We start from the raw sequence: 21,772 nt of genomic DNA on the forward strand, positions 1-21,772 counted from the left end.
TTCGTACTGCTTACACTGCTTACTCTTGTACTGTACTTCTACTGCCGTAGACCCCGCTTAAGACTTAGATTACTTATTGTGGACTCGACCTTAAGCCGATACCCAATCAGAATAAAAGAAACCAATCTCAAGTTTAGTAAACTTTGCTCTAATTGGTGAAATTTCAATCTAATCCCAATCCTAATTTCCGTAGTGTGGTTACGGCTTTAGAGAAAGACTCAACTGACGCAAGTAGATGAAACAGGACGCAAGCGATGATTTTGTTCGCTACAATCTTGTTTGATTCCTTCCGAATAGATTCGATTCGACTATATGTATATTTGTGATAGATGAGTAAATGTTTCGAGTCGTGCAAAAAGTTGTTGGTATCTCTCACAGACTTCTATATAAAATCCTTCGATCATCTCGGGGAAAAATAAGCACCGTCTATGTATTTTATATATACATATCTATAGTCTCTGACTATATTATTCCAAAGGTAAGATCGCCATTTGTACGCGCCATCTGGCACTCGCAACGACAAAGTAACAAATATATTTGTGAATCCACAGTTTCGTTGGGTTTCCTTTCGTCGAAAACGTTCTTCTCTCGTGTTGAGTTGCGACGGAGCTCGCGAGCACGTCTCCGGCTTCGGCGTCTTCGGGGTGTTTTGAGGTTGATATTCGCGCGTTATGCTTCGAAGATTCATTTCTCACAAACCTAACCTTAATTCTTCATTTTACATTCGATAATCTATCATTCTACGAAATTCAGTAAATTCAACTTTTTGTCATATAAGAAATGTCTGTTTAACCATAATATTCGATTCTTAAATTTAATTTGTTTTCGATAACATTTTATTTAATTCTAAAAAAAAGAAATTCTATGCGATGATTGCTTCAAGAAACCTTAGCGTTTTTAGAATTTGTAATTAAGACTTCCAATGAACCGCAAACCCCATTTAAGTCCTTGGATTCTTTCCTTGTACAGATTTATAATAATCCTAGCTACTATATAACATTGGTATTAAAGATAAAGTGCTTTCTGTACAAATTTCTCTAGCAATTTTGCTACAAATTGATTGCTTTGAGGTTTTAGTATATTCTAAATATCTAAATGAAAAGGTGATCATAATAGAAACTATCAGATAGAATGCATAGCAGTAACTCTGAATTTTTCAACATCTAAGGTATTTTATTCTGCTATAAAGATTTTTTGCAATGGTATAGAATAAAATGTAATGAAATTATAAAAAGAAATTCTGATTATATTTGTCATATAAATGTGTAAAAGTTTCGAACATATATGAACACAATTAACGTTCAGTGATTTTATTTTTCATATACTGATATATAAATATAAAAATAACAAAAATTTTTTTAAATGGAACATTTAACTACTCAATCCTTGGAAATTAAGATTTTAAATAGATTTAATATCTGAATATTTCTTATTTCTATTTTATTTTATATTTATTTTTCTTAAATCTTAATTGTTATTGCAACTATTATTGTTATATATTATAGTAAATGTCAAAAAAGGAGAGAATAAAGATGTTATATATTTTACAGTAAAAAACATACAGAAGATATTGGATTAAAATTTACCACATGCTGAAGACCAAGTGTAAATAATTTTGAAGAAAATGCCAAACTCTGAAATCAATAAACGTGATCATAATTATAGTGAATCGGAACCACCTCAGAATGTCAACATATCTGACAGCATTAGCAGCAAGGAATCCAAAATGGCACCTGTTGTTGGCCAGATTAAAGATATTGATGAATTGAAGAAGATTGCACCTCGCGTTCGACTGCAAGATGCCAAAAGTTTGAATGAATTGACGAGGATCTCGTCTTTAAGTAACAGCAGCACTAAATTGCAGCAGAGCAAGTTGTCCATTTCTGAGAGAACTCAGCAAGAATTAAAAAAGTATTGCCGTACTTGTGCTGGTCTAAAATTACCTTTGGTATGTTTTTTTTTAAACATAATAGGATTATAGTTTTATAAAATAATTCAAAATGAAAGAAAACATTGAAATAAATGTGAAATACATAAAGAAAAATGTATATATTATAGTAACTAAGATAAATACATAAACAATAATTTCAAAAAAGATTAATAACAAATTTTATTATTGTGCTACATTACACACTAAAATCTCCTATGAAAGTATTTGAATGTAAAATCATATAAGTAAAATCAATATAAGTTGCTTTCCATTTACATCAAAACTTGGATAAATCTCACTTGTGTCTTTCTTTAACATCCATGTTGAAGAAAGATAGAAGTGAGATTTATCTGAGTTTTAATGTAAATGGAAAGCAACTATTAACATGTTTGAATAATTAAATATCTAATATTATATAATTAGGTATTATTTAGCACAGTATATATTAATTATTTTAACGTTAAATATTTACATTATACATGTAAATAACTTCATGTATATAGCAACTTTTAGTATGCATGTATGTATTAGCATAATTCTATTATTATAATGACTACATTGAGGTGAACGTATTTATTATTGACCGTTACTATTAATTATTACGGCAACTGTTCCTATTATTAATGCATGTTATAGGTGGACATCTTTAGCGAGAAGGGTATCAAATTACGATTGAGTCAACAAATCAAGCACCTGGAAGTGAATCCTTATGATAGCCTTTCTACGCAGATGTGCATGGACTGCATCTGTGATCTTAAAATAAGTTACAAATTCTTCATGCAGATCAAAAAGGCCGAGATGAAACTTAAATCCATTCACGTCAACTTGACAACCGATAACGTCGCAAAGAAAGCCGAACCGATTAATGAGTCTTTGATAACAGATGAGGAAAATCAATCATTTTGCCTAGGTAATAAATATTTTCATATTTTTTTAACTTATAATTAATATTTATATATTATATATAATACTTTTTATAACTTTTTATAACTTTTTTAATTATTTATAATAAAAGTAATAATAGAGAGTGAGAAGGGAAAGGATAGAATTTTTGCATATACAGAGTGTTACATATATTAATTTTGCATATATATGATATCCATTTTATGATAATAATAATTATATCTCATAAACTTGACATTTTACAAGTTTTTTTTCTCTTTTTCTTTGAATAATTGGAGGGTTTGAAGGAAAACTGTTAACGTAATTTTTTTTATTAAAAATCTTATTCAAGTAAAAAATAAATATTAGTTTCCTCTCTTTTCCTTTTTAAATATTGCATCTTCTCTTCAAAACATTTTTTATGTCAAAATTTATGAGATATATAGCTGTTTTCATTAAAATGAACACTGTAGAATTATTTTCTTTTAGATAGATTATGGGACATCCTCTATTTACACAATATCTGTATATTCTTAAAATCGTCGACACTTTTTTAAACTTTTAATCTTTTCCATCAATTTGGAAACAACTTTTTTCTTAAATGTTACTTTTTTATGTTTAAAATTTGTAGTGTTAAGATTATGCAATAATGAAATATGAATATTAAATCAATGATCCTGCTAAACTATTTGAATTTGAACTTGCTAAGTGTAGACATTTTGGTAATGAACAATTAATACAAAATTGCCCAAAATATCTGTAGCTCAAGGAAAATACAAATTTTTTATAATTCGCAAATTTATTTTATTTCTAAAACATATTTATTTTAACGTATTTATTTTAACAAATTATAGTTTTTATTAAAAAAAAAAGAAAGAAAAAAAAACTTGTGGGAATATAAAAAGATTTCCCTTTTTTTTTCACAGAAACAAAGCAAGAGCAAGAATCACTTTCTACAATTCAACAAAATCCATCTTTATCATCAATGAAGCAAGAAAGTCAAATAATTATGAAAAATCAAGAAGATCACTCTGCTCCTAAAATTTGTGCCATCTTTTCGTTGAAGAATGAATTGAAGATGGAAGAAGAAGGGGCGCAAGTGGGCGGAGGAATTTTCGAGGAGATAGCAGAGGGAGGAGAGGACGAAGAATCTATTGAAGAATTTGATCCCGAAGATCCGGCTTTCCAGGAAGATGATGAAGAAGAATTTTCAAGGTCTTCAGCTGCTGTTTACAAGTATGACATGTTGGCAAAGTCTTATGTGAGAGTAGAAGGAAGTGAAGAGGTAATCTCTATGAAATCTGGAATCACTCAGACTTCAGAGGGTGAAGGAGAAAATCAAAAAGAGGGAATGAAACAACCAAATATTCTAAAAAGAAGATTATTGATGTCAACAACAACGACGAAATGTGGAGAAAAAGATGGGATACAGAATGAAATGGAAAATACTCTAAAAGAGTGCAAGGTGCAAAAGTTAGACTTGAATAATCCACTGAGCGTGAACAATGCTCCACATGAGGATGGAGTTATGTACGTAACTGTGAAGGGATCTAAGCCAAACGAGCTTTTATTGGTAAAGGTAAGCGAATATATATATAAGATGATATTTTACAATAAGTATGAGATGACGAGTTTAAATAAAATGTTTTTGTGCATTGAAGATTGCTTAAAATTGAGTAAAATTTATTTATTTAATTATTAGTATTAATTGTTTTAAATTGTTTTATTATATTTATATCCTAATATTTATTTCATTTAATTATGGTTTGTAAGATATACAACATTTTATATTCTAAGTATATCACATTTGTACCAATAAGTATGTGTGTGTGTGCGTGTGCGTGTGTATGTATATATATATATATATATATATATATATATATATATATATATATATATATATATATCCTTTTCACTTTTTTCCTTTCTTTTTTAGTCTTCTTATATTTTTGTATAATTATTTATTTTTTTATCTTTATTTCAAACGAGAAATTATTTCTTTCTTTTCCTTTTAATTTAACTTTTTTACTTTCGCACAATTTATGCTATATTTTATGTTATATCTTGTTTCCAATTCCTTATTAATTCTTTATTAATTTATTATCTCAAAATTTATAAAAATAAATTAAATATCTTTTCTTATATTTCGAACTATTCTGTGTTTTAATTTTATTCTATTTTTTATCGTTTTATTTACTTTTTATTTATTTCTTTTATTTCGTATTTTTATTTACTTTTTATTTATTTCTTTTATTTCGTATTTTTATTATTTTTCTAGAATTTTTATTTGCTCCTTATATTTCCTCTTTTAATTTCTTTCTTTTTTTCTTTATATTAACTCATTTTTAAAATTCAAGAAATCTCATTACTTTTTTTCATATGTTTTCAATTATACATATTAATGATATTATAATTACATTTTTCATTTTCTCTTTCTGATCTATAGGTTAAGAAAATGGATAAACCTATGGAATCAAAACGCATAGTATCCTCCACTGATCTCAAGCCTGTCGAACGCTTCCTCAAACGTTATGATACCTTAACATCGCGGGACTCCTCATCTCGACGTCCTGATGCTCGCGAGCAAATAATTGAGGAACAAATCGAAGAATATAAAAAAAAACGCGAGAAAGTTCTCGGAAATCAATCAGCAAAGACTTGTACCATAAACGAGATGCAAAAAGAAATACAAGAAGAAAACATGTGCGTTACATTAAGCCTCAAAAAAGAAAAAGAAGTAATAGTTCCAACAAAAGAAAAAGAAGAAGAAGAAGAAGAAGAAGAAGAAGAAGAAGAAAAAGAGAAAGAAGAGGAAACAGAGGAAAGCGAAAAAGTTAATGAAAGCCAGGAGAAGGTCAATGATAGTACGAAGGAATATATTTCAAAGTTATCGAGAGAAAAATTAAAATGGGAAGAAGCAAAGCAGAAGAAAGAAAATGTGCAAAATCAGGAACCAGACGAAACATGTACCGAGGGAAATTTAGAAAAGTTGACGAGAATCTTGGGAGAGAAGGAAGAGAATCTGCAGGTAATTTCTGTATAATTTTAATAAAATTCAATTTACTATAAAGTGTACTAGAGAATAAATGTGAAAATAGTTAAACATGAGGCTTATTAATATGTGTACTTTATTTTTGCATGAAAGCTTACTCTTGAAAATTAATGCATGTAAATATTATGTCATGTAAGTATTAGTTTTTTTAATGCTTTAATTTATCGATAATTTAATTAATTGATATTCTAAATATTTTAAGTATAAAATCTACAGAAAAATTAATTTTTATCTAATTTTTCAAAAAATGTATTTTATTTGTAAAAAATTTCATGTAATTGCTTAGTAAAATATATATGTATGTGTGTGTGTGCGTGCGCGCGCGTCTCTCTCTCTCTTTCTCTGTGTTTAGCTGTCTGTGTGTACACACACACACACACATACACATATCTATAACAGATTTGCGAATTCATTATTGTACCTATAGAAAAAAATATTACAAGAAATTAAACATCATTAAGATTTTCAATTTTCAAGTATGACCTATTTGAATTGTATGTGATTTTTGTTTAATTTAAATATATATATATACACACACACACATCTATAACAGATTTTCGAATTCATTATTGTACCTATAGAAAAAAATATTACAAGAAATTAAACATTATTAAGATTTTCAATTTTCAAATATGACCTATTTGAATTGTATGTGATTTTTGTTTAATTTAAATTTTTATATTAATTTATATTTGCTTCTTTTTTATATTATTTTTTTATTTCCAATTTTTAGTCTTTTTCTTATAATTAGCCTTTATTTTTTCTTTCATAAGTTTTTTTTTGTTTCAGGAATTTCAGGAATACTTGAAGCAGCGCAAGATCGTTCTTTCTCGTCTCAAGGACGACGACGTAATCTCTCTTTACGAAGATCGTTTTTCCATTACGTTAAAATTACCTCCTAAACCTCTACCAGATCTTATAGACATTCAACCGTCTGTTGATTCGCTCCCCATAGAGCGCTATCTGGAATGCGATTACTGCCCGGAAACTTTTTCTAATCGCGATGTTCTCGAAGAGCATCTCAAAACTCACGACTACCGCATCCTTCACTATTGCGACGACTGTGAAGAAGAATTTCCAACTAATAAAGCAAAGAGAAATCATAATGTCACTTGTATAAGAAAGTTAATTTGCAAATATTGCGATCTACTTTTGGATTCTAAAGGGAAAAAACGTCAACATGAACAGAAACATATCGATGCCCTTTATGGACAACTTTGCGAAGTTTGCGGAGAAAGATTCAAACATCAGGGAACCCTGGACCAGCACCTAAAAACACAACATACGATTTTGGAGAAAATTTATCAGTGTTCAAAATGTCCAAAAAAGTTTGCTTTTAAGCAAAAACTAAGTTTTCATCTGAAATCAGTACACACAACTTTAAGAGCATATCTTTGCGAAGATTGCGGTGCAGACTTTAAGAATCCTGCGAGTTTAAGGCATCACAGAATTAGAAAACATCAACCAGTCGGAAACAAAAGGGAATGTCCCGTTTGTAGGAAATTAGTGCCGTTCTATAGTTTATCCAAACATATGCACACACATAAAGCTTATAGTATTCAGTGTCCGCATTGTGATAAGATGTTTAAAAATAGCTCGACCTTGAAACAACATGTAAGGATTCATGAAGATCAAAGACAATATCGTTGCGACACTTGTGGGGTTGGATTTAATCGAAGAGATGGTTTGAGGTTGCACATGAAGGTGCATGAAAAAACAGGTAGTAGGGGCTTGAAAGAATGTTCTTGCCAAGTTTGTGGAGAAAAATTCCCGAATCATTCGACTTTGGTAATTCATAGAAATAGAGTGCACAAGGATGGCAGGCAATATACATGTCACATTTGTAATAGATCAATGATTTCGACAAGATCACTCGAATGGCATATGTCACACATTCATAATGAATTAATGCCAGGTAATATGTGTTTTTATGTTGAAAATATCAAGTTAACATTTTGTAGTATCTTTAGTTTTTTATTTAATTGTTATATATATATATACATATATATATATATATATATATATATATATATGTAACATTTTCTAAATATTAGGAATTTTTTAATATTTTTGAAGGAAGAGGTGAAAGTTCTATCAAAATTCTAAGAATATGTAATATTAACTGCGTAAATATTAAAATTGAGCGAAATATTCTATAAGCACTGTCTTTTAAAGTATATAAAGTTAATTAAAGTTTTTGGAAATAAGAAATCTTTAAAAGAGAAACCTCTTTATTTGTTTAATAAATATTTTTATTTTTAAAATGATACAGTTTTAAACAAATTTTTCAAGTCAATGTGAGAGTTATTTTAAAATTTATCTCTAAATATTGTTGTTTATATTATTCCTTATAAATATTTTATTATTTATTATAATCTAGTTTTTATTACATTTTCTCATATTAATATAGAAAAATTAATTTTATTAAATAATATAAATGTTGAAAAATATTCAATTGTATTTTATTATTTATTAAGTTAAGGTGTATATATATATATATATATAATAGTAAAAATACAATACATAAAGGAAAATTTTTCTTTTAGGCGTTACCCGCGACGAGTCCGGTCCGCCTGAAAAAAAACGAGTTTCCTGTTATCATTGCAATAAGACCTTCAAGACAGAGATGATACTTCGTACACACATAAAAAACACTCATATGGAAAAAGATCCAATGAAGTGTACCGACTGCGACCAGACTTTTACATCCGAAGTACGTCTACGTCATCATATGATGGTCGCGCACAATCGTCTCGAGGGCACTTTAGCATGTCCGCACTGTACGAAACGATTCGTCAATCAATTAAGGCTGAAGACTCACATGATTTCTCATTCTGAGGATAGACCGTATACTTGTGAGATTTGTGGTTTCAACTTGAAAACCAAGATTCAACTTCTGAAGCATCATCAAAACCGGCACAGCGACGAAAGACCTTTACAGTGCAGGTAAACTGATTCCTATTAATTTCTCATGCTATAGGCATGTGTGAGAAAACAAATCTTACGGAAATTAAAAAATCAAGTAAGGATTATTACATAGTATATATAACTAATTAATTTTGCTAATTAGTTACAGATTTTGTTAATCCATTTATTTAATTTTAAAACATTGATTTTTTTAGTGTGTATATATATTTCTTTTCTATGTATTATATTTTATACTTGATAAATAAATCTTAACATATTTTCTTATTATACACATGTAATATCACTGTAATAAAACATTAGGCAAATGTGATAGTAAATAGAATACAATAAAATTTATTTAAATTCGTGTATATGATTTGATAATATTAATTAAAAACAATGCAATCGCTTGTGCAGCAGAATGAAAAAGTTGAAATAATGATATTTGTATTGTCATTTATTATTGACTCACCTATTTATCTTGTTTGTCTTGAAAATCTTTCAGATTTTGTCCCTGGCGGTGCAAGCAGGTGAGCGCCCTCGTTTGTCACGAACGTACACACACGAATGAGCGTCCGTATTCGTGTAGCGTATGTCGCCAGCGCTTTAAATATCTCGGCGATAAAAACAAGCATGAGCGACGTCATGAGAGTCTTGGTGGTTCGGGATTCAAACGTATTGTGCCAGGAAGGAATATTAAACCAAAAGTGCGCGCCGACGATTCCTCTGGCTCCGAACAGGAGCAAGACTCGATCAAGGATTCTATAAATCAGCAGATGGAAGAGCAATATGAAGAGGAACAGGAAGAACAATACGAACAGGAAGAACAGATTGTCAAATTCGAACAGGAACAGATCGTCAAGTTTGAGGATCAGGAAGAGTATGAACAAGTGTACGAGCAGGTGAGAAACCCTATTTGTTATAACATTTTTAAATTCCTTTTAACTATTGTAACACATATACGATAAAAATATACATATACACAATAAATCGAGAATAAATAGAAAATAAATAAATAGGTATCATAAAATTAATAAATAATAATAAATAAATAAGTAAACAGTGTATAGATAATGAATATATAGTGTTTTATAATTTGTGCCCATCAATTATATATGCCCATTATTTCTTGATGAAAAAAATGATTGAAAAAAAATATGTCAAGAAATTGTGAACTATTATTTTTTTTCTGCAGTGCTTAGTGAAGGAGAACATATCAAATAAAATTCACTTAATTAAAAAAATTTATTTATTAGATGGATTGTTTATTTAAATTGCATTTTTTGTAATATATTCTTTTTGGGGGGATTATTTCGATATTTGTTGCTCTTCTAGGAATATGAAGAAACTTCGAGAGAGGCATCGGAAGCTACAGAAGTAATCATGAACATAGAGGATTCTAATGTGTATACGGAGGAAGTTACGGCCGACAATATGGAGCCCAGTCCAGAAATTATGACGGACGAAATTATTACAAATGATATTCTGCAATCCGGTACCGCTGTAGTGCATCTACAACAGCAGGACGATACGGGGAAGATTCAAGTGATACCCGTGATGCTATCCTTGCCCGATCTGTCCGACACGAATGCCGAAGTCAATCTCGCAACCGCATCTATCATGTATAATAATTAGATTAAATTTTTTCGGACTATAAAATTCTGTATGAATTAAATGCATTCGTTAAAAAAAGGGTTTCTAGATTTTTAAGCCTTCACAGATTCTGTTGTTAATCTCTTAAAATTCCAAGATGTTTGACGAGATACGTGTATAGAAACGCTATACAAAATATCAGAATTTTTATTTTAACTTGAATTTCTAGAATTTATGTATCATAAGAGAAATTTTATAGAACCTGAGAAATTCTCTAAGATCTAAAAAAATATGGTTTTTCTCAGACTGTAAAATTTCTTGAACTTGAGACAAGATTTCTGGATTTAGGATCGTAACTTTTAGAAAATTGCCAAGAGAATCTTCAATTTATATATATTCCATCAAATAATTCCATCAAAAGTTACAGGATACACATTGTGATAGTATTCTCATCCGAGCTTGTCTTATGATAAGAACAATACCAGAGCAATTGTAAAAAAAAGATTAAAATAAAATGAGAAAAATAAATCTGAATGTATACAAATCCAGGTAGAAAACGGACTAATGAGAACCAGATGCAGACATTAGGCATATATCGGGTGTCTGGTGATTCGCGTTTCACACGTTAATGGGAGATTCTTGAGGCGATTTGGAGGCGATTTTTCCTCTATGAAAATGTCGAGAAAGGTTATCATTTTTTTAATGTTCCCAATTTTTGAAATTATGTATCTTTGTAACTAACAATAAGCCTTAAATTAAAATTCTATTAACTTTACCTGAAATTAACTAAAAAATGTAGTTTTATTTATAATGTATTTTTATAAGGCTTAGTTTACAAAAAAGCTTTTATTTTCAATCGTTTATAACTCGAAAATTATTGGTGCCTGGATATTTTCGCTGAGAAAAAATCGTCTCCAAATCTCAGAAATTTCCCATTAATGTGTGAAACGCGAGTCACCAGACACCCTGTATATAACACTTTTTTTAACTTTAATTTAAACATTTCAGTCCTTCCTTTGGATCATCTTCGGCAGATTAGCAAAACATTTGACGTGTCTTAATCCACATCGTCGTTTTACGTTTTCGATAATTTCTTAAAGCGGTCAAAGACAAGATAAAGAACAAAGAATGAACATTCTGTCCTTAGTGAGAGAAGTAATCATGTACTGTTTTATATATCGCTAATATTAGAACATTCGCTTTTTGTTCTTCAATTTGTCTTTGATTGTATTGAGAACTAAAGATGAAAAACGAGAATGTGAATCAAGACGCATGAATTTTAAAAACAAGTCGGTTGCGTTTAATTTCTACGCCTGGCTCTTACTACCCCATTTTTTACCTACATTTGTAAAAAAATAAAGATTATCAGTTTACGATTCTATTTCTTATTGCTAAAAATTAATTAATTTTGACCATATTGTAAGAAAAAAATTCATATACTTTTTCAACTTCAAATATATGACATCAGTAAGAAATCAAAAATTTTAGACAGAAAATTGTGAAAAAATTACAAGACAAATATGAGCAGAATTTTATAATTTGAAGATTATAAAATGTAAAGAAAGGTAGAGAAAGAAGATAGAAACTCCGAAAAAGAAAAAAGTTTAAAGAAATCGAAAATTAGGAAGAGAGAGATTCTTAAAATATTTCTTATTATGCTGTAAAAACACTTGGCATATAAAAGAAAATAATTGTAGAAAGTTGTATAAAACATAAAAATATATGAGACTTGAAGATTGAAAGTTAATGTAAGGAAAAGTTAATGTGAAGAAACAAGTCAAAAGATTATCATGAGAACAAAAATTGAAAATTGAGGACTCTAAAATGCAAAGAAAAAAAACAGAGACTCTCGAAAGTGTTTAGTTTGTAGAATAGCACAGTATGTAAACTATTTTGTATAAATAAGTGGGAGCGTAATGTATTGGTGCAATTTGTACGTGTGCGTGTATGTATGCGATGTGTTGTGTGCGTGTTATGTATTAAAAAATAAGTCATTTTACAATATATTATATATCATCTTTGTATCATTCTTTGTGAACAATGCATAGCACATTTTTCTCTAACAAACTAATCTGTTCTTTTTATCTGCATTTTTTCAATATTTTTTAAGAATGAAAGAACATTATTGTTATCATCGCTATGTTTTCCTTATTTTCTTTTTTTTCTAAGTCTAATAAGCTTATACTTAGTTATATTTGAATTAAAAAAAGGTGTAAAAAAATATAGCTAAAGAAACTTGCATCTACACATAATTATGAAAGTCTATCCATCAAATACACAGGATCTGTTTCTTTTAGCTGTTTATTTCTTGAAAGTTTTCTTTAAATATAAATATTGAAAATAAATGTATTCATGTTTTAAGTATAATATATATATATATATATATAATATTCTAATATACTTCTAACAGGATCAATATATTTTAACTGCACTTTCTCTATCTTTTTCTCCTTATTTGCTATATCTCTCATCTCTTCTCCCCCCCCCCCTCCCTTTCCTCTCTATCTCCCCAGATAGCCACAGTAATTATTATGACATCATTTTGATGTCAAAATGCATCATTTGCCATCAAAATGATGCATTTTGATGTCATAATAATTACTGTGGCTATCTGGGTCTCTACCTCCACCCATATAAAAATCTCAAGTTTTTCTATATGGATATATCTTTCTTTTATTTTAAAGTCTACTGTTGCAAAAAGTATAGTAGCTAAAAAGAACAGATTTTATATGCTTTTCAATACATTATTTTATTGATATACTTATATATTTTACAGATATATTATAATCCAGATGGCTATGAGCTGGATTTATATATGCTAAGCCTTAGATAAGATATATGACACGATGTACAAGATAATATGTGCTTTTTTTCTAACTTTGCTAATATCATTTATAGACTCCACTATTTATCCCTCCCTCTCTCCTTCCCCTCTCTCTCTCAGTCACATCAAAATAAAAACTAAAAATTCTTAATTAAGCAATTACTATAAAAATTTATATATTTTACGATTAATCAATTTTTCTAACATATATGTAAATATAAAATTGATAGAAGAAAAAATAGAATTGAAGATAATGATCTATATTTCTGAGGAACTATAATTATTAATAACAATTAATTTAAGCACTTGTGTCAAAACCTACATTTCAAAAATAGATATATAATATATCAAATATTAGTCGACATAATTTATATATATATTAATATATCATTATCATTTATATAACAAAAATCAGAAAATGAAATATATTACATTTTTCAAGAGCTAATATATATATAGCATATATCTGCCTCTAGGAACTTGACTAAATTAATAGCGCAACGATAAATTGTCACTAATTAAGATTCCTGATTTTTTATTCTATACTATTCAATTATTATTAGAAGCAAACAAGTTATTTTATTTTGTACCAAGTACAAATTAATTAGTTTTTTTGCATGTTAACTCATATGTTCGATATATTTATCCATATACATATATATATATATATATATATATATATATATTCTTACATCAAAGATTTTAATTTTTAAAGAAATGAAGATGAAGGGGACAAAGATATATCATATGGTTTAATAATTGTAAACCATGATCTAATATTGTAAGATTTATTCTCGTTATAAATATAGAATACATAAAGATTGAATTTTTCTATGCGTAGGATGATTAAAAATGGAATTTTCTGTTTTGTTTTGGCAATTTATATTGTCAAAGATGAGTTATGTTAGTTAGGCTTATATTAAATAAAAAACTTTATTTAAAATATTGGATTTATTGTAAGAAAAACAATTACAGTGTCTAGCTATTTTCTCCAAATAATATATAATAATACTATATATATAATATTATCATTGCAGTTCTACCATATCTAAGATAAATTATTTAAATAGAAAAACAAAATGTGAAAATTTGTTTTAAACAAAATATACAGGACATTAAAAGATAAGACAAAAGAAAGTTTGCTTCATATTTTTAATAAAGAAAATTTCATGTGCATGCGTGCAGATACACGTGTGTGTGTGTGTGTGATATACACACACAAAAATACACACAAGATGAGTCGCATGTGTATCCATCTAAACTTATTTTATTATAGTGGACCGATTAATTTTTTGTGTCACATATGGTTCAAAGACTTAAAACAATTTTAGCATATTTTTTTATATTTTTAAGGTCACCTTCAGTTTCTTATTAGATAAATCTAATTATTTATTACGCCTATCTTTTAGCGAATGATTTCAGCAAGCACATCATAAAATATTTTTAAATTGAATAGCTTACGAAATGTTTTGTACTTTATAATTTGGTATAATTTATTTACATTAAATTATAAAATATATTTCGAATATTTCTTATTAATGATGATTATATATATATATATATATATATATATATATATATAGTAAATAAAATAGCAGATTAATTATATATACACACATATACATATATATATATATATATATATGTATGTATGTATGTATGTATGTATATACATACATATATATAAGAATATATCTATATAGTAATATATAAATATTTTTTTATAAAATACATGTGTGTGTGTGTGTGTGTGTGTGTGTAGTATACGTACATATATATATATATATATATATATATATATATAACATACACATATAGAAAATATATATATCAGACACTGTGTATTTTTTACTTTACAGTTGTACAAAAAATAAAATTATAATTTACACATAAATCATTACAATACACACACACACACACACACACACACACACATCAGACGATGCGTTTAGCAAAGATGATATAAGAATCTTTCATACAGCGCAGAAAGCTTGTAAAAATACTGTGAAAATATTTTTTATAATATAATATACAATATGTTATTATCAGCCCTTCTGGATATCATTAATATACATATAATATATAATGTAGTCCAAAAAATGATATCAAGATATGTATACATATATACTCTGATAATATAATGATGTTAGTTAAAATTATTTTAACTCATTAAATATATATATATATATATATATATATATATATATATTCATATTATTAATTCCTTAGAATTATATGCATCGTTTTTTTATTTTGCTACATTCTTCGCATTTTAAAATTTAAAATTTAAAATAACTACTTTTATTTTATATTATATTAGAATTTTATAAGTATTTTGCAGCAATCAGAAATTGATTTTTTTAAACATTATATATGAATATATATATATATATATATATATATATGTGTGTGTGTGTGTGTGTGTTTTAAAAAATTAATCTCTTATTGCTGTAATATTTATAAAATTAAAAAAAAATCTAAAATAAAATTTATTAAACATGTATGTGTGTATAAAAGCGAATCATCTTAAACAATAATAATAATTTGTAATAAGTAATAACAATGGAATGCACACATACACACACTATATATACATGTATGTATGTATGTATGTATATCTGTACAGTAAGAGGAAAGACGAGTAAGACCAAAGTAGTAAAATGTAGAAATTTACAAATTTTTAAAAATTAAAATTTTTTAAAAAGATATATTGATCCTGCGGTTGTTTCTTATTTTTCTTTAAATTTAATACTTGAAAAATTTTTGACATCATAAAGATATCTTATTAGATAAAAGATTACCGAATTTGTTTTCTCATATTACTATTAAAATAAAATAAAATAAGAAAAATATATAAAATATGATAAAAAGACAGATTAATTACGTTTTATCATATTTTTAATATGTTTCTTGCCAAAGTAAGAGAAAATAATAATTCTATAAATAAATGTTTGTAATTTTTTATTTAGTTTTTAAATGCAAGTTTTATATACATATATGTATATATGTATATATGTATATAGTCTGATATATTTAAATTAAAAAAGAATGTTATCAATGCTGATAATATTTAATCAAATAAATGAATTATGTATACATGTGCATAATTTTATAAATTATTTGTCTTATAAAAAAAGCCGACAATGTTTTTAAATCTTAAATATTCCAATCCCAGATTGTGTTCCAAATAAATCTTTTGACAAATTTGCAATTTTTTTTAAAGTTAATTTAATATCAAATTTTCCTTAAAACCTTTGATGGAAAAATAATGCTATTTAAAATTTTTTAATGTTAAATATTGTACACACGCGCATACACATACACACACAGACACGCACGCACGCACATACACAATAAATGCATCTTAAATAAAATATCATAAAAATTCGTCTAAAATTGAGTGAAAATCTAACTTTTGTTACTCATTAGCAAATCCAAGTTTAATTCTTGTCTAGACTTTGATAATATTGTACAAGCACTTGCCACGCTTTAGGTGCCATGAAACCATTTGGGGGATTCTGTCCTGCTTTTGCTAATCCTGCAAATAACATATAAAATAATGAAACTATAATACTGCATAATTATTGTATATAAAATAATAAATTGAAAAAATTTCAATTTTTTAAAGTTTTTTTTAATTTTATAAACATCTTCAAATGATTAAGTACATTGTATATCACGTTACAATAATGTAATTTTATACCAAAAAAAGTATGTTTGTGTTTTTATAAAATTGCAATTTTGCGAGTTACAATTTTGTAATAATGTAAAAAATTGAGAAATGTATCTAACTTTAGTCTATTAAGTAATAAATAAATGTTGTAAAAGTAATTTTTAATATAAATTCAACAATGTTAAAATAGTTATTTGCATAAAATAAAAATAAAATAAAATAAAATTTACATACACACATACTCTCAAGCGTACATAAGAATACACACACAATCATATATAAATGCAAGTGACATATACATATTTGTGTATTTTAATATTACTTATATATATATATATATATATATATATATATTTTTAATATATATGAAATAAAAGAGTATATATATATATATATATATATATATATATATATTGTTTTATTTTATATATAATATTAAAATGTAAGTATTATAGAATTTTGCAATCAGTACCTCGCATTTTAGTTCCCGAAATAAACTCAAAATCTTGCTTTCGTTCTGGTTCGTAGAATGCCATCTTGCCATTTTGTGTGTCATAGGCGGCTACCCTGAAAGGGATTATTTCGAGATTATGAAGTCCTCGAGCCATAGAGAGCACCCTGGCACCATGACTGGGATCATACAAATTGCCATCAGGAGTAGCATCTTTATTAGGATGTGGTATACCTGCAGGATCTCTGCCTACAATATAGAAGTTGGCGCCAGCATTCATTCTTGCTTTTGCATGCCATTGTACCTGAAAAATAATCGAAGATTTATTATTTAAAATTTAACTGATGTGAATAAATATAAGATGTAAAGTACAAAGATCTAAAGAGAGTATAGCAAAAATTGAAGAAATAAAATAGATGATAAAACTATATAGAGATATAAAATTAAAATTAGCAGCAAGATCTTAAAAGATGAAAAAAAAAACTAAAGTTAAAAATAATAAAATAAAATTAAAATTAAATTAATAAATCTAATGTTAAAAGCTCATAACATGTAAAAGCTTTTGTTATTAGAATTTCACCTCAATTGGTCCTGCATACATCATTGGACTGGGGAAGATAGCTAGGAGTGTTGAATTAGCATCTAACACACCCTCCTCTAAAACTGCTTTATGTTGCAGAATTCTGGTATATAGAGGCACATCATCATCTTTCGTCCAACCACCGAGTGGATGAAGTAAGAGTATTGGATTTTTGAAACCTCGTTCTTCCAGCAACCTCTTCGTGTCCTTTGTAATGAACAGTAATGTTAGATTAAAGATTTAAGTATTTTAATATATAGTATTAACACATTTACAGCACATGAGAGAGGATATACATTTAATTTTTTTCAAGTTATTTTGTTGGAAATTCAATAACATACCTGCATAAGCAGTGCATGTCCATTATGAATGGGATTTCTTAATTGAAAGGCAAACACAGCGTCGGCATTCATCTTTCTGCATTTGGCGTGAATTTCATTCGGTGTTAGTCTGTATTTATCGAGTCCGTCGTGCCACCTAATTCTCTCCAGCACTTCGAGATCGCCGCCCATCAGCCAGTCGCCAGAATCATAAATCATTCTAATATATGGATGACCCAAGTTGTTAGTGCCAAACTGCCAACTACAGCGCTCTTCTTTTCGATGAAAATAAAATTCTGGTTTTCGTAGAATTGCCAAAATTTTGCCTTTGTGTCTCAAAGTTACAGCGAAAGAACCTTCCAAACGATTCTTATCACTTGTGTTTATCGCGAGAACGATTGGTATCGATTGGTTTACTTCCTTACCATCTTCGAGCAAACATCGCAAATGTTGAGCCTTGAATGGAGTTAAATCATAATACCTGATTTGATAATTAAGCTTGTAGATAAAATTACTTAATTCACTTAAGCAAACTCGCTTGATTCACCGAGTTCTGATTGCATATACACGAGATATAATTATATTTATATCGTAGTGTGTACCTGAAGATATTGATGCTCCCTCATGAAGCCAGTTAATGGTGTCGCCCATCCTTCTGCTAGAATCTGTAGCCATTGCACATCAAGTTCACTAATTTCCACACATTGCAGAGTTTCTGCTTCCATTTTCGTGGAAGCCAATTTCGAATCTGGCACGAATAGTTCTCTAATCGGGTTTTGAATCTGTGGAATAATATGATGCTGCTCTAAAAGTTCAATTACAGTCGCGGCGGATTCTTCAGGAGTGCAATCCTCGGTTTTAACAACTAAATCAGGTTTTGTAGGCCTCTCATACATTTGATCAATGCCAGTGAAGCCTTTAATGGTGCCTTGCCGGGCTTTTTTATAGAGACCCTTGGTATCACGGGCTTCGCAAACCTGCAAAGGTGTATCTACGAACACTTCGAAGAAAGGCAAGTCAGCTTTTCTATGAATTTGCCTTGCCATTTGTCTATCCTCTTCAAAAGGTGAGACAAAGCTACAGAGACAAATTTGTCCACTATCGGCGAAGAGTTTCGCTACTTCAGCTACTCTTCTAATATTTTCCTTTCTATCTTGTTTGCTGAAGGTCAGGTTGCAATTCAAACCGCTTCTGACATTATCGCCGTCTAGACTGTAAGCTGGAATACCGTGGTTCACTAAGATAGCTTCTACCTGGAATGAGATGGAAGTCTTGCCAGCACCTGAGAGTCCAGTTAGCCATACTGTGCAACCTCGAAAACCTCGAATACTGCCGATTGCTTGTCCCCGTTTTGCTCTGGATACATGATGCGCTTGTTCAGATACGTTTGCACAAGTCTAAAAGAATTTTATATCAGTTAATTTAACTTTTTTAACATAATGATTAAATAAATTTGAAAATTTGAACAACTTGATTTTTAAGAATTGGAAATATTTTAAGAATGAGATAGAGAATTAAAAAAATTTTTTATATATAAAAAAATTTTATGTAAATACACACACACAAGATTTTTCAACTTCTTTCACATTTTCACCAATTTTTGTAATTTAAAAAAATTGTAAAAATTTTGCAAAAAAAAGCCTGTTTTTATAAATAAATCATTGTTTTAACATGTTTTGATACAAAACTTGATTTTACAAATTTACACACACACATTTACACACGCATGTGTATGTGTGTGTGTATAGAGCTTTCAAGAATGTTTCGTAAACTACAACTTTCTAAATATTATTGATTTCATATGCAACAACTCAAGAGAGTAATAGATATTTAAAGTCATTGCAAATTTGTGTGTATATATATATATATATAAAATTTCATACACAGTTGCATAATTAAATCTATTAAAGGAATTATTTCGATAGTGATAATAGCAAAATTACTTTAAATATACAGTTCTTAAAAGTGACATTTTTATTCATATATATATATATATATATATATATATAGAGAGAGAGAGAGAGAGAGAGAAAGTATTATATATTCTACATTTATTTTTACTATACATATTTCTTATATTATCTTATATTATATTATATATATAGTTTAATTCTATATACTTTAGAATGAAACACATTAAATAATAATCCATAAAACAATAATAAGTAAATAAATTTTTGATTATATCACAAATAATAATAATGAACAATAGAATACACACACATACACAAAATTAATAAAATAAATAATAAACATTAGATTTAGATAATAATGTAGATATATCTGTTTTTTTTCAGATTATCTTAATTTATTCATATTATATATTAAACACACAAACGCACACTAACACACAATTAAAACAATAATGATAAAAATTTGAAATAAAAGCATCTCCCCTCTCTTATTAAACCTGTTTATTTTTATTTGTATAATTCTGCAGTTTTTCTCGTATTTTTCGCATTTAAAATAAAACATAAATTTTGGAGCAAAAAAAATAGGAGAAATAAAATATATATATGTGTGTGTGTGTGTGTGTATGCATATGTACATATGTATGTACATTAAATGAAAGAGACAGATGCAGATGAAATACTATAATACAGCAAATACATTTAGAAAAATTGAGAGAGGGAGGTGAGGGGAGAGAAGGAAATAAGCATTAAATATTGCGTCTATATATATATATATATATATACATATAAAGGCAAATACATTGTTTATTTCTCTCAGCCTCTTATATAAATTGAAATTCTTATTATATAGCGGTAGAGACAATATTGCATAACATACATACCATTAATTTTTTATTTGGCGGTGGCAAAGCATCCTCACTGCTCAGCGACATGACTGCAGTCGAATATGTATATACGTGGCACTCGCGTAAAGCGCAATCATAAGTAATACTGAACGATGCACGAACTGCACGATGCTCCCTCGTCGATCGACGGTGGCTTACTAAACTATACTAAACTGCGTGCTGCGTGAACACAATTGCGGCAGGAGTGGCGCAAAAAACGTATCACAGAGCAAAAGAAAGTGGGTGATACGAGGTTTTAAGCACTGAATTTGTGAAAAAAATATTTTATTATATTATAAATTTCTACATATTTGATATAAAATAGATTAAAATATAATAAAGTTATTTAAAATGTTTAAACAAAGTAGATATATAATTATAATATATATATATATATATATATAATGTATATGATATATATAATAAATATATTTAATTTTTTCTTTATTTATAATTAATGGACGGCTGTATGATATATTACAATCTAAGTTTTATAAAGAGTATCCATTATATATATTAACAAAAATTTATTCTTTTATATATATATATATATATATATATAAAACACACACACACACACACACATATATATATATAATACATATATGTGTGTGTGTGTGTATTATAAATTTCTAATTAAAATGTCAAGCTGCATTTTATGTATGTGTGTGTAAATTAAAATAAAAATTGTATTTTCTCAAATTATCTAAATTCTTAAACAATCTGCTGCAAATTATTTTTAAGTTATTATTTGTATGTTAGG

At 27.8% G+C, this 21,772-nt stretch overlaps 2 protein-coding genes across 4 annotated transcripts; one reads left to right on the forward strand and one right to left on the reverse strand.

Moving 5' to 3' along the window:
- Positions 1–236: 236 nt before the first annotated feature.
- LOC114931453 (uncharacterized) lies at positions 237–15,274 on the forward strand. Of its 3 annotated transcripts, none has more exons than XM_085483826.1 (9): positions 237–478; positions 1,551–1,948; positions 2,567–2,840; positions 3,739–4,391; positions 5,259–5,840; positions 6,654–7,779; positions 8,411–8,810; positions 9,277–9,673; positions 10,107–15,274. In XM_085483826.1, the coding sequence occupies exons 2-9, from the start codon at positions 1,625–1,627 to the stop codon at positions 10,404–10,406; spliced, it is 4,056 nt and encodes a 1,351-aa protein (XP_085339952.1). In that variant the 5' UTR covers positions 237–478; positions 1,551–1,624; the 3' UTR covers positions 10,407–15,274. The 3 variants fall into 3 exon arrangements, with proteins under 3 accessions (XP_085339952.1, XP_029159328.1, XP_029159329.1); XM_029303495.2 differs by lacking the exon at positions 237–478 and adding an exon at positions 488–1,168; XM_029303496.2 differs by lacking the exon at positions 237–478 and adding an exon at positions 488–654.
- Papss (3'-phosphoadenosine 5'-phosphosulfate synthase) lies at positions 14,327–21,265 on the reverse strand. Its single transcript, XM_029303461.2, has 6 exons — positions 21,007–21,265; positions 18,815–19,609; positions 18,234–18,668; positions 17,893–18,099; positions 17,334–17,616; positions 14,327–16,726 (listed from the first exon to the last, which is right to left on the reverse strand). The coding sequence occupies exons 1-6, from the start codon at positions 21,055–21,057 to the stop codon at positions 16,629–16,631; spliced, it is 1,869 nt and encodes a 622-aa protein (XP_029159294.1). The 5' UTR covers positions 21,058–21,265; the 3' UTR covers positions 14,327–16,628.
- Between the last annotated feature and the right edge of the window lie 507 nt (positions 21,266–21,772).

Source organism: Nylanderia fulva, unplaced genomic scaffold (genome assembly GCF_048542155.1).
Source record: "Nylanderia fulva isolate GAGA-0341 unplaced genomic scaffold, ASM4854215v1 Scaffold27, whole genome shotgun sequence".
NCBI classification, from domain to species: Eukaryota; Metazoa; Arthropoda; class Insecta; order Hymenoptera; family Formicidae; genus Nylanderia; species Nylanderia fulva.